The sequence below is a fragment of the Cryptomeria japonica genome, chromosome 5 (genome assembly GCF_030272615.1).
Source record: "Cryptomeria japonica chromosome 5, Sugi_1.0, whole genome shotgun sequence".
In the NCBI taxonomy this organism is placed as follows: domain Eukaryota; kingdom Viridiplantae; phylum Streptophyta; class Pinopsida; order Cupressales; family Cupressaceae; genus Cryptomeria; species Cryptomeria japonica.
The window spans coordinates 503,747,006-503,761,800 of record NC_081409.1 but is presented as its reverse complement, the minus strand read 5'-3'; the positions used below and the strand labels follow the sequence as shown (position 1 = coordinate 503,761,800).

Sequence of the window (14,795 nt, the reverse complement as noted above, 5' to 3'; positions counted from 1 at the left end):
TGTATTTTATATAACATCTTAGTGTTCAAAATTTAGATATTTCATACTGAAGTTAGTCAGTAATGACTAATTGAAAAAATATTAGCTTAAACATAAAAAAATATTTTAATTTGAAAACTCTACAATCATTTTTTAATCACAAATTCAAAATAATTTTTTTTTTTTTTTTAACTTATACTCAATTCAAATATAAAAAAAGAAAAATAATCAAATTAAATTAAATCTTCTACTAAATATAACCCAATCAAAAGAAATTTAAAAAAGTAAAGAAAAAGACGATGCAATTTTCACCATCGGGAGGGGTAACAACATATTTACATGGATTCCTAATAGGTGCCTACCTATATCTACAAAAGTTAGAAATTGTCTCTCGATTAGCACATTAAACTACAGGTGTTAGAGAGGAGAGCATCCATTACCTAGCTCTTCTGAGGCTTCGAAAGGTCTGTAATGGGTGGAAGCAGCAAGTATTTGTTGGTGTCTCTCCCACTCCACAATTCAGCGTCCTCAACATGGCAACTCCTGCAGGAAGGAATCTCAAAGAATGCATTCGATACTCCCACTTACAGAGTAAGTAAATACAATCATATAGATCCGCGAAATTTTCATATAGATCTCTTATGTCTAATATCGTTCCACCTAATACTGAATTCACCATTCATTTCCAGTTCTATATACCAGACCTCCGGATTGGAACGCTAGATTCTCTATTATCTCTCAGTGACGATCTAGTCAAGGTAAGATTAATATTTTGACTCCATTCTCCAATGATTACAGAGGTACCCGATAATAATTCAGGCAAAAGCAGATCCAATTCATGATTTTAGTTTTCTTTAACATGATTGTTCAGGCAAATTCATTTGTGGAAGGAGTAACCCAAAAAATTCAGAGACAGATTGAAGATTTGGAACGGGCATCGAGTGTTGATTCAGGGAGACTTACAGTGGAAGGAGTTCCTGTCGATTCATACATTACTAGGTATATTATATATATTTTAAAAATTGGTTTTTCCCCGTTTTCTTTACAACCTTTGCCATCACGACAGATTACAATTTTTATTTAAATGCAGTCGTTATTATGATAAAGTTGTTCTCTTCAGCGTAGAGGAAACAGCCAAATCGCCTTGTCATACTGCTGAGAGCAAACCACCAAATAACTTGATTATACCATCCTTATACCACCTTTGCATAAAGGATTTTCAACAAAATAGTTCTCTGCCAAATAAGGGTAAGGGTAAGGGTAGAGTTTTTAGGTCATCGCCAAGTGAGACACAAATTTGGCATAAGCCCACACATGTGGACGCTTACAAGATTGTCTTTTTCCTTTAACCTTAGATATTTTTCAAATTTCGTAATCCTGGGTTTCGACCTGCTGACCAAGTTTAGTTTTTAACTTGAACTTTGACGATCCGCCTATCCCCAGACTAAAAAGCTCTGTTACATACCCCATTGATGGGACCCTTGGACAGTTGCACATTCAGCTTCAACATCATTCTTTACTTGGAGTTGGCTTAATTTCTCCTTTACTGAGAAGAAACGACATTATTATACTTTCACTTTAATATGGAAGCATACTTGGCAGGTTTTGTACTTGGGCCATTGTTACATGGTGCCCCTTATTACCACTAGATTGTGAGCGCTGGTGCAAAAGAGGAATGGAATTAGCAGGACAAAATCAAAGTTTTAGCAGATAAATTCGTAAATTCAGACCCAAATAAAACCATGGCACAGTGTATATAACAGCATTTAAGCTAGACAAATAGACATACTATATTTTATTTCTGGAAAGCAAGTAAAGTCTTCTAGAGGAAAACATAAATGCTGCTCTGCTTCAGCAGAGAACGCCAAAGTAAAAATTAACTGCCTATTCATAAAACATCAACCTAAAAATGCTACGCTACAGCAGCTTCGATGTTGAACAAATATGCTAACAAAATCAAAAGCCTGCCTAAGAACGTGAATCCTTCAACTGTCAAAAAGCTGCTAAAAACATTAAAAAAAAATTAAAGTGCCCTGCATAGGGCAAGTATATTTGGATTTTTTAAACAACAGTAAAAAATGACTGCTACATTAATGCCATGCTCCCACAAATTTCTCCAGTAAGTAGCCAGCTAAGTGTTCTTCATGCCTATCTAATTTTTTATTTTTGTCTGATTTGCTTTAGTTGCTCTCTGCTTGACAGCTCAGCTGGCACACTTGACATCACTGCCAACAATCTCTCTTTTGATGCCAATAGGTGATATGTTCAACTCCTTTAGTCCTGGTCGTGCTTGCTTCAACAAGCCTTTAGTTCAGATGTCTGCCACTTGATTCTCCATTTTGATATACCCAACAATTGGATTTTTGTGCAAAAAATCCTTCACAAAGTGATGTTTGAGTTCTATGTGCATCTTGTTTTGTTCTTGCATTAAAGACCAGATTCTTGTACAAGTGTATTGCACCAACAATATCACAAAAAAATTTAGTTGGCTCATGTTGAGCCTCACCACAGTCTTCTAAACTCTCTTTAGCTATACTCCTTGAGTACATGCTGATAAAAGTGCTGCATAGTCCGCCTCTATAGATGACAATGCAACCATATATTTCTTCTTGGAACTCCAGAAAACCAATCCACTGTCCAATGTAGAACAATGTCCCGAAGTAGATTTTCTGTCATCAGGAGAGCTATCCTAATCTGATTTTTTGAAGCCAACATGATTAATACTCTTTGCTGATCTATAGTGAATGCCATTTTCGTATGTGCCCTTCACATACCTCAACATCCTCTTCATTGCTTAAAGAGCTTTTTTAGTGGGCTTGCTCATACACCTTGAAACCAAAGAAACTCAGGAAGTAATGCCTGGCCTAGTACTTGTAAGGTACAGTAAACTACCGACCATACTTCTATACATCTTTTCATTAACTTTCAAACTACCATCTTCTTTCATTAATTTCTCTCCACTTGCAATTGGAGTATCAACTGATTTACAATCTTATAAACCAAAGTTTTTCTACGTATCTTGAGCTTAATTAGATCGACAAATGTAAATCTCACATTCTTTTTGATGAACCTCCATACGAATGAAAGATTTCATCAATCCAACATTTTTAATGTCAAAATTAGCCATCATAGCTTGCTTGAAATTCTTAATCATGTTGCTAGAGCTTCTTGTAACAACCAAGTGATCCACATATAAGCTTAAACAGAACATTAGAATTGATAGTTTGATGCTTCTCATAAAACCATTATCCAAGAACCACTTATTGATTCTCGAATACCAAAAGCTAGGAGCTTTCTTCAGACCATTAAGTTTCCTTTGCCAACTTATAGACCCATTCCTCTTTACTTTTTACCTCAAACCTGTGTGGCTTTCCCATGTACACTCCTTCTACGAAGCCATTTAGAAATGCACTTTTTACATCTAATTGATGCCTTGGTGACCTTATTGAGCAGCTATGGCCAGCATCAACCTAATGGTGTCTTACCTTGCAATAGGAGGAAAATTATTCTCATAATCAACACAATAAGTTTGTACTTATGCTTTGGCAATTAATATAGCCTTGTACTTATAATCATCACTATTAAACTTAGTTTTGTATAACCACTTGGTGCCAATTGCCTCTTTATCATTTGGTGGCTGAAGTGACTTCCTTGTTTCATTCCTTTCAATAGCTTTCATTGCCCTCTCCATAAGATCAACCAAAATTTTATTTTGAAATGCTTCTTCATAGGTTCTTGGCTCACTTGCTAGACATGATAGAGAATAGTAAGTCAAATTCTCATCAATTTGGTCAATCATTACCTTGAAGTGATTAAAGCCAAGTTGCCCTCCTTTCAAAGTCCTGATTCAACATTTGATTTGAAGGATGTGGAAGCAACAATCTGTAATTTCTTTACACCTTGAGATGATGAAGATGAAGTCCTTGTTTCTTGTGATGAAGTAGAAGTAGAAGTAGTCTCTTTTGGTGCTTATTGCGAATTTTGAGAATTCTCCTTCTCTTCATCCTATGGCTGCCCCCCTTCATTTACATCCTCTTTTTCTGTCTTCTTATGTTGTTGTAAATGTCATTTTCAACAAAAATGCAATCACGGGAAATAGCTGACTTTCTAGTTTGATGATTGTAAAATTTTAATGCATTACTGTCATCACTATATTGTGTAAAAATTGTGGCACACCCTTGGGTTCTAACTTCCTCCCTTTTTCATCATTAACATGTATACAAAACAAACAACAAAAAATCCTCAAATGTGCAACAGTTGGTTTCTTATCATCCCATGTTTCATATGGAGTCTTGTTATCAAACACAACTGTAGGATTTCTATTAAGTATGTAGACTGCTGTCTTTACTGCCTTAGCTTAAGTTTTTAAATAGAGGCCTTTACTTTCAAGCATATTTCTTGCTGATTTGATAATGGTTCTATTGTTTCCTTTTGCTACACCATTTTGCTACAGAGTTTAGGGTGTGTTGAGCTGCTTTTAGCTACCTTGAGAGAAGCAAATGTCTAGGAATTCTTGAGACCAAAATTCTCCACCTCTATCTGTCCTCAACACCTTAATGGGTCTTCCACTTTCTCTTACAGTCAAGGCTTTAAAGACTTAAAAAGCTGAAAATGCTTCATCCTTTGTCTGTAAAAAGAAAATTTATATGTATCTTTTCATCAATGAATGAAAATGAATTATAGGGTTTTTTACCTGGAACATGACATATGCCCACACAAGTCTGAATGAATGAGCTCCAATGAATTGCTTGAGGGAAAACTCTCCTTATGATGCTTGTCAAGCATTCAAGATGCAAGCCTTGCATGCTTCTTTTTTTCTTTGCTGGTACCTTTGGAAGACCATGCACCATCTCTTTTTGATATAGAATATGTAAACTTTCAAAATTTAGATGTCCAAATCTTGCATGTCATGACCAACTTGCATTTTTAATTGCAGCCAAGCAAGTTCCTGTCCTAACATGTTAATCCCTAAAGTAAACATTCTTTTCTTAGTCATAAAGGGTTTTTCAATCAGCCTGCTGGCCTGATTCTTATCATAGATCAAGCACTCCCCATTTTAAAAAACAAGCTTGAAGCCTCTTTCCTTGAGCTGTTCCACATTCATCTAATTATGTTTCATTTTTGGAGCAAGATAAACATTAGGAATGCCACCTTTACCTTTTCTTGAGGTAATAGGTATATTCTCTTTTCCTTCTGCATTGATAACTTTTCCATCACTTACTTGCACTGGACTCTTAAAAGTTTCATCAAGCTTCAAAAAACACATTTTTAGAACTTTTCATATTATTTGAACACCTGGAATCAGGAAACCACTGATTCTTACCTGATTCCAAAAGTTCATTGCATGAGAGCGAATAACTTGGTTGATCACCATCACGGTCAGCTCAATAAAATTTGTTGTCACTGCTACTTTGATTCCCTTGAGTTTTAGCAGTCAAAATTCTGCAATTTTGTTTGTAGGTCCTTACTTTTTGCAATAGTAACATGTGATGTTCTTCATGTTCTTTAGTTGGTGCTAGATTGCTCCTTCCCCTGTTGTTAGAACCATCCAAAGAGCCCTTTCCTTTTTTTTCTTCTTTGTTTGAGAATTTGAAATCTTCATCTTGGATTCAAGGGCTTGATCTAAGTTACTTGTTTAGCATTTTATCTTGAATTCATGAGAGAAGAGTGAACCTACAAGCTCTTCCACCTTTAAAGGTTGCCATGTCTTTGCACTCTTCAAGAGTCACCACAATATAAAGCCATTTGTGAGTCAATAACGTCAATATGTTCTTCACAGTCACAGTTTCCTCCATAGTTTCTGCATACACTCTCATCTTATGCATCATGTCATTATCTTTGACACAAAAATCATTAGCATTGCCACTCTCCTCCATTCTCATATCCTTGAAATTAATTTTTAGGTGTTTGGACTTTGGAGATTTGCTGCTCTTACCTTTCTATTCCTTTATAGGATTCATCTTCAAGGGAGACCATGCATCATGTGCATTTTTGTAACCCATTATCCAAGGGTATATGCTTGGATCAATTGCACTTTGTATTTAAAAGAAAATAGTGCTTCTGCTTTCTTATCTTCCATCAACAATCTCTTTTATTTTTCTGTAAGAGCAATCCAATCAGCAGGAGCAAGATAACTGATAACTACTCTGTCCTAAATTCCTTTTCACACCAATTTTCTCTCCAATATTCATAATTATCTCCTCTGAAGACTGGTATATTCATGGATGCATCATTAAGAGCCATGATAGCAACTTGAAAGGCCCTAAGATTTTTCTCTCAAAATAAAATGTTCAAATTTCTTGTTAAAGAAAACTTGTAACAAAGGTTTTAGTGAAGAGTAGGGTTTTTGTCCCACCAAAGTGCTAGTGCAGGCCAGCCCCCTTGTGGACACATGGCTGTTGGCCCCACCATCTGGTTCAGGTACACATCTGCAAGTACAACAGAGGAACGTATGCTGGGGTTTAGTGAATATATTGTGTTTTCATCCATTAAGGACATTACATGCTCAGACTAAGTCAAAATACCATTCTGCTCTGATGCTGCATGTGAGTGCTGGTGTGGAAGAGGAACAAAATCAGCAAGACAAAAGTAGAGTTTTAGCAGATAAAATTGTAAATTCAGACCCAAATAAAACCATGTAACAATCTAGGATTCACTGCCATTTAAGCTAGACAAATATACATGCTCTATTTTATTTCTGGAATGCAAGTGGAGTATCAAAACATGAACACCATTCTGTTTTGAATAAAGATGCTAACAAACTTAACCAAAAAACTGTCTAACAAAGTGCATCTTATAGCTGCCAAAAAGCTGTTGAAAAACATTTTAACTGTGTGCTGTATTGCTAGTAAAGCACCCAGCATAGAAAAGTATATCTGTTTTCTTCTTACAACAGCCGAAAATGACTGCTACATGGACGCCATGCTCCCACAAATTTCTCCAGTAAGTTGCCATTTAAATGTTATTCATGCCCAATAATATTTACTCTTTTCAGATCCACTTAAAGCTCAGCTGGAGCACTTGGCATAACTGGTAACATAGCCCTCAACATAAAAATGATCCTTTTTTCAAGTCCTTGTTAAGAATTAGTTTATAAATTATATGTATTGAGTGATTTTGTGAAGCACATAATTTTAGTGTAATGTCCCCACTTTGAAATAGAATTTAATAGTAAATAATATAATAAAATTAAAATTCAAAAGAATAAAAATAAAAATATAAAAGAATATAATTAAATATAATTAAAATTAATTAAGTTAATGAATGGTCAAAAGACATGGAATGAAAAGTTGTGACTCCCTCAAACGTGAGATATAAAAGGGAGAAGAGGACCTCATTTGAGGGGGGCAATTTGGGAATCAGAAGTGCAGATCTGATTTAAATAAGAAGTGCAGATCCGATTGTGAAAGGTTGTGTCCCTTTCAAAGAGTGGAAATAATGAAGAGTTGCACTCTTTCAAAGGGTGCTAATGGTGGAAGGGTGTGTCTCTTGCCAAAGGGCATACATGATGAAGAGGTGTGACCTCTCCCTCACATTGAGAGATATAAAGGAAAGGAATCGAAAGCCTCTAGTGACATCACCATGGATCAGATCAGATCAGATCAGAACTGTTATTAAGTTACTGACAGTAACATCCTTGTTCTTGGTGGTATGCATGGGGATGTGCTTAATATTTATGCTTAATATATGAAGCCTAATAATGTTCTTATGCAGAATTTAGAAGTAATATTAATATAGACTGCAATATATATGACAGTCATACTTAATTTCATATACATTCATAGTACATGAAAGACTATGATATTAATAGCGCATTCCTTAATACTTCTGCCAATGCCTATGGAGGATGGGAATGATTTGTGTAGGGATAAGCGGTCTAATTCCAATCAATTAGGTAGTCCCAAGATGGGGTAAGGATCAGATTCCGTAAACCTTGAGGGTATAATCATGAGATGGGGTAAGGGTCTGCATCCATAAACCTTGAGGGTATAATCATGAGATGGGGTAAGGGTCTGCATCCATAAACCTTGAGGGAGCTTGTTGTTGTTTGGTTTCTCTACGCTCTGGCAACATAATCACCCCTTTCTCTCTTAGGGTTAGGGTTAGATCATAATATAGAAGGCTATGAGTTATGAAATGTAGAATTAATTGTAAAAAGGCATAATAACTTGGTAATGCATTCAGTAATATATAATAATTGCTGGAAATATGACAACTTCCAAGTAGGGGACATCACAAATGGTATCAGAGCTTTGATCCTGCCATCTTTTAGGGTAAATATGAATCAACGAATCATTCTAGTCATTAAGAAGGAATCTAATAATACATGTATTTGTGTGTATGCTCCGTGTTTGCATATATCCATGTGTATGCTTTTTGTTTGGTTCGTGCCTGGTATGTTTCCAACATGTTTATTCCATATGTGTTTCCAAAGCCATTTCATATTGGGAATCATTTTGAACACTCCAAGACCATTGCTTGAGGACAAGCAATCTTGAGTGGGGTGGACTGTATTGTCCCAACTTTGAAATAGAATTTAATAGTAAATAATTATAAAATTAAATTTCAAAAGATTAAGAATAAAATAAAAATAAAAATATAAAAGAATATAATTAAAATTTAATTAAGTTAATGAATGGTCAAAAGACATGGAATAAAAAGTTGTGACTCCCTCAAACATAAGATATAAAAGGGAGAAGAGAACCACATTTGAGGGGGGGAATTTGGGAATCAGAAGTGCAGATCTGATTTAAATAAGAAGTGCAGATCTAATTGTGAAAGGTTGTGTCCCTTTCAAAGGGCAGAAATAATGAAGAGTTGCACTCTCTCAAAGGGTGTTAATGGTGAACGGGTGTGTCTCTTGCCAAAGGGCATACATGATGAAGAGGTGTGACCTCTCCCTCACATTGAGAGATATAAAGGAAAGGAATCAAAAGTCTCTAGTGACATCACCATGGATCAGATCAGATCAGAACTGTTATTAAGTTACTGGCAGTAACATCCTTCTTCTTGGTGGTATGCATGGGGATTTGCTTAATTGCATGCTTAATATATGAGGCCTGATAATGTTCTTATGCAGAATTTAGTAGTAATATTAATATAGACTGCAATATGTATGGCAGTCATGCTTAATTTCATATACACTCATAGTACATGAAAGACTATAATATTAATAGCCCATTCTTTAATACTTCTGCTAATGCCTATGGAGGATGGGAATGATTTGTGTTTGGAAAGGCGGTCTAATTCCAACCAATTAAGTTGTCCCGAGATGGGGTAAGGGTTTGCATCCGTAAACCTTGAGGGAGTCTGTTGTAGTTTGGTTTCTCAGTGCCCTGGCAACATAATCACCTCCTTCCTCCCTTAGGGTTAGGTAGTAACCGGGTTAGATCATAATATAGAAGGCTTTGAATTATGAAATTTAGAATTAATTGTAAAAAGGCATAGTAACTTGGTAATGCATTCAGTAATGTTTAATAATTGTTGGAAATATGACAGCTTCCAAGTAGGATACATCACATTTAGGCTGGTGATGTGGGCAGAATATGATGTCATTCTGGGATCTTTCTTCAAAAATCATCATTAGGATTCTGTAATTCTTCCTTTTTTAAATGAGATTAGAATAATAATAAATTAAAATATCAAAAAATAAAATATAAAATATAATGTAACTATAAAATATAAAATTAAAGTTTAATTTAATCAGAAGTCGAGGGGCATGTTAAGAATCACAACCATTGAAGGAAAAAGATATATAAGAGACAGCAAACAAGGAGAAGTAAGCACCATATGATTCATTTTATATATGATTATTACTTCTTGTGGAGAAACAACTACTTTTCAATCAACACAAGGATGAACTCCTATAAGCTTGGAATTGGAGGACAAAAACCTGCTATTTCTAAGGGTGATCTCACACAGAATCACCATTTTGCAAATCTGAGTTTAAATTAAGATATATTTACAATCAGCAGCAGAGTGACCATCTAAGGTCAAATATCAGGCAGTATTAAGGGCAGAAAGGGTGCTTCACTGAGAAGTAAATTGCTGCAGAAGGAGAGGGACTGATTAATCAGCTGCTGGAAATAGACAACTTGATCATTTAAAACCATTTTCTGGATATTAAATTTATTTAAAAAAATTCATTATGAGTAGTAATTTCTTAGTCATATGGATTTTGTATTTATTCTAATTGTGTAAACTTATATAATTGAGGGTTAGATTTTATTTTTATTATTTAAAGGAAAATAGGGAAAATTAAAAAAGGACATTTCAAATGTTATCATAGGTGAATCTTGCCAGCTTACGAGTCTTCTTTCATATGCAATTTAGGGACAAAATAAGTGAATATGGGACATAGAGTAAGGAAAACTCCTTTGGGGATAGTTCTTTTAGATAAGTTTGTAAAGAAGATTGATATAACGATAGAGATGTTGGATCAAATGCTCCACATCAAGCAGAATAATATGAATGCTTCTAGAAATCAGAGAAAAAGAGAAGTTCATGTGAGAAATCACAAATCCCAATACAAGATGATATTCAGAGTCACACTATGTATGCAGATTATAAAAATCTTCCCACAGAGATCCAAGAGGCATGTCTTTCACAAATTTCATGAATATGAAGAGTGGCAGTAAGTTAGTAGGCAGCCATAAGCATGGGAGTCTAGATGACCTTGGTTTGAATTCTTGTAGCACAACAAATGATATTTGGACCTCAACAGTTAGAGTTTCAAGCCATAGCAATACAGTCATGGCTAAGAGTGGTAACAACATAAGCCTTGGCAATGAGAATTGCACCGCAAAAGAAATCAGGCTTTGGCGTGAAAACATTGAACATGACAATAGATCGTTTAAGAGAGAAGACGATGAGGAAGCTCGGATTTCAGAGTTTAAGGAGACATTAAATGTTAGTCATGATGGACGTGGAGAAGCAGAAAACATTAAGGAGAATCTAGTATTGATGTGAAGACATTTTGAAATCTACAACTATTGTTGGTATTAAAAAGATAGAAGAAAAACTAGATTTGCAAGCATATACATGCAAGTGATAGAATTTTTGTTGAAAAAGATTCTCCAAATATGACCATTGAGAAGAATTTAAACTAAAAAATAAAGAGAAGAGAAATGTTAAGACACATATAGAATCTTTGGAGAAACCTATGAAAAAATTTGGAGTATCTAAAAAGGTGGAGCAAAAGACAATTTCTGTTGATGAAGATTTAGCAATTGAGCAACATTTTGTGAAACAGATGAAAATCAAGGAAGGTAATTGTTGTGACGTATTCACACATTGCCCCATTACAAATGGGGACCCCTGCTTTTTGCCTTCTGGGGTGTGTTTTCTAGGTCTTTTAGGGTTTTTGTCTTTTAGCCTTTGCTTTTCGAGTGTCGCCAGGGGGATCACTAGGATGGCAGGCTCTGCTTGAGCCGAGGTGAGTCTTTGGGGCCTGTTGTGACGTTTTCACACATCGCCCCATTGCAAATGGGGACCCCTGTATTGTTTTTTTGCTTTTTAGGGTTATTTTTTTTAGGTCTTTTAGGGTTTTGCCAGTTGGCTTTTGCATTTTTGAGTGCTGTCGGGGAGATCAATAGGATAGCAGGTCCTGCTGGAGTGAAGTCCTGATCCTGAAAATTTGGCTAAGTCTGAAAGTCCTGATCCTGAAAATTTGGCTAAGTCTGAAAGTCTTGATCCTGAAATTTGGCTAAGTCTGAAAGTCCTGATCCTGAAATTTGGCTAAGTCTGGAATGTCCTGATCCTGAAATTTGACTAAGTCTGGAAACTGAAAACCTCAAAAAACTAGATTTTGCAATATAACTCCTGGAGGTCTGAAACCACTCTCAAACATCCTGAAAGTATATATGGAATATAACTTAAAGTATAAGAAAGAAGAAAGATAGAAGGAAATGTCATTTCCTTCTATCTTTCTTCTTTCTTATACTTTAATGTTATATTCCATAAAAATTATCCTGATAGAGAGTTCAAAAAGTCAAATTTCGCTCCTGTCCTTCACTGAGGATCCAGAGCGAATTTCGCTCCTGTCCCTCTCCAAGGGACCAAGGCAAAGCGCTCCTGTCCCTCACCAAGGGTCCAGGGCGAAAAGGCTTATTTGAGTCATTCTTGACCTTGTTTGGTCAAATTGGAACATCAAAGGCATGGTGAAGGACGAAATGAGCATGATAGAGCATCCGGACTTGATCAAAGACAATGAAATGATGGAGTTTTTGTCTACAAAGGTAAAAGCGCTCCTGTCCCTCACCAAGGGACCAGAGCGATTTTCTTTATATACACATTTTTAGACCTTTCTTAGACTTGAACTCTTATTCATGGCGTGTAACAAGATGATATCTTCCTTAGCCAAGGAATTTCATGGTGAAAAGTGAAGCATTTTGGCCTAGAAGACAAAATTCGCTCCTGTCCCTCACTGAAGGACCGGAGCTTGAATTTCAAATTTGCACTGTTCTTGCAGGATCAAGACAATTTTATGATTTGAAGAGACCAAGGAAAACATGATTTATCCATTGAATATAATTTGGAAGGCTAACAAAGGACGGATAAGCTTGGATTTGCAAAATCGCTCCTGTCCCTCTCCAAGGGACCAGGGCGAAAAACCTAATATCCAGTCTTTCTCACCAAGTTTGGACAAATCTAAGCCAAGGCGCGAATTTGAAATGATGTTTAAAATGTCTTGAGGTTGATGTGATCAAGAATTTGCGCAATGGATGCAAAAGGCGCTCCTGTCCCTCACTAAAGGACCACGGCGATTTTTATAAAATCAACAATTTCCCTCCGAGAGTATGATAAGGCAAAGTTGAGCAAGATTGGAAAGGTCTTCTAAATCATGATGAACAAAGGTTTGACTCCAAAAACTTGATGATCCTAGGCCAAATGCAAAAGGCGCTCCTGTCCCTCATTGAAGGACCAGGGCGAAAATCTCTAGAACATCAATTTTGCCTTGCAAAAAACGAGTTGAACATGCACTGAAGGGACGAAAGGGATCATTGCTAGCCCCACAACGTGAATTGGCAATTAAAAAAATGAAGGATTGAGGACAAAAGTGAAAAGGCGCTCCTGTCCCTCTCCAAGGGACCAGAGCGAGGTTATTTACATTCGTTATTTTTTACCATGCTTGGGCGTTAATATCCTCCAAATCGCATGAAATGCCAAAATCATCAACTTCGAAATATTTGAAAAAATTAATTAAATTGGCATTTAATAAATTAATTTTAATAAATTAATTTTGGGCCTCAAAAAATCGAATTTCTATTATAAAGGCATTTAAAATTAATTTTTGTGAAATAAAAAATTAAAAGTTGAGCGCACAAGGCATTATTTTGTCTTTATTTATCAAGTCGGCCTTCTTCTTAGTGTTTTTTATATTTTATTTTTTGGCTTATTTTGTCAAGTCGGCCTATGGGAAATGAAATGGTGAGCGCTCTATATATTGGAGGTGTTGTTTCACAATTCAAATCATTCAATCATCCTTTCAAGTGCAAAATTGGAGAGCAATTTGAGGAGCGAAATCCAGAGGAGTGGAGCGAATTTCTACTAAGTGTGGAGAAGCTAGTGGAGGGCGAAATTCATCTTGAAAGCTATTGGAGAGGCGAAATTCTAGCTAGATTGGAGGATAATTTCCAGATTTTTTGAAGGCATTTGAAGGCGAATTTCCAGATTTTTGAAGAGGCTAGTGGAGTTTATTCTTTTTCAAACTAGAGGAGGCGTACTTCATCCAAGGAAGGACTATAAATCTTGCCCAACAAAATCCGGTCCTCTTCCTTCATTTTTCAAGGTTTTGTACTTAAATACTCAAAGGGAAGGTATGAAGAATCATTTTTGAAGTTCTTATTCAAGACTTATTATGATCCCATTGCAATTTTGTAAAGTCTAAGTCTTGAAGATCCAAATTCCATTCATTATTAATTTGAAAATGTGTAGTTCTTGATTTATCATGACTTTTTTCAAATTAATATCTTAAGTTTTACCGTTGAAAGATCTTAAATTTCATGCTTTGAGGTTTGATGCTCAAAAGACTAACTTTAATATTTTGTGTAGGCATCAAATGGAGATCCCAGAGTTGTAAAATCAAGCCAGATCAAGGATGATCAAGCAAGGACAAGGGCGACCTCCTCTAGCCTAGCATCGACAAGGATGACCTTCTTTGGACTAACCTCATCAAGGGCGACTTCTCCAATCCAGTATTCCAAGGCGAGGTACATCAATCATCTTGCACATCAAGGACACAAGAAGTTAGAACAAGGGTTCATTGAAGAAGCAGATAGTTCCAGATGAATTAATTAAAGCTAGCTTCTCAACAACATCAAGTTGAATATTTACCAAGTTACAAGTGTCAGACGAGGTGGCATCCTAGTCATCACTTCTCCAGTCAATGTGGTCCACCTCAGCATTTCCAGATTCAATGTACCTAACTCATGGAAGGTGACACAAACTCCGATGTACCTACCCTAGCTATCCATTGGTGGAATTTTCTAGAGAGGACATGTGTCCAAGCAATACAATTTTATCATTGGTCAAGCATTAAATGTTATGTAATGGTTGTAACAAACCCTAATTAGGGTTTTCATTGTTGAATGTTGGCCATTGATCTCGAATTGATCTAAGCCATCGAATTGTATTGAGGGCACTATATAAGCCCTGACATTTCATTTTGTAAATAGAATAGATAAGAGTTAGAATATAGTTGGAAGCAGTTAATAGAAGATAGATAGAGAGTAGTTAGAAGGTGATTAGCTAGTTGATAGAATAGCAATTAGAGTAGAGTAGAGAGAGAAGGCAAAGATTGTTGCCAAGATGTTGTT

The 14,795-nt window shown here is 35.9% G+C and overlaps 1 protein-coding gene across 1 annotated transcript in view; it reads left to right on the top strand.

Annotated features, from left to right (window-relative positions):
* Positions 1 to 344: 344 nt before the first annotated feature.
* LOC131064887 (V-type proton ATPase subunit C) overlaps positions 345 to 14,795 on the top strand; it is a 72,686-nt gene continuing 58,235 nt past the window's right edge. Inside the window, exons 1-3 of the mRNA XM_057999215.1 lie at positions 345 to 570; positions 669 to 737; positions 851 to 978. Coding sequence (XP_057855198.1) covers positions 451 to 570; positions 669 to 737; positions 851 to 978 — 317 coding nt within the window. The 5' untranslated portion in view covers positions 345 to 450. The remainder of the gene's footprint in view (positions 571 to 668; positions 738 to 850; positions 979 to 14,795) is intronic.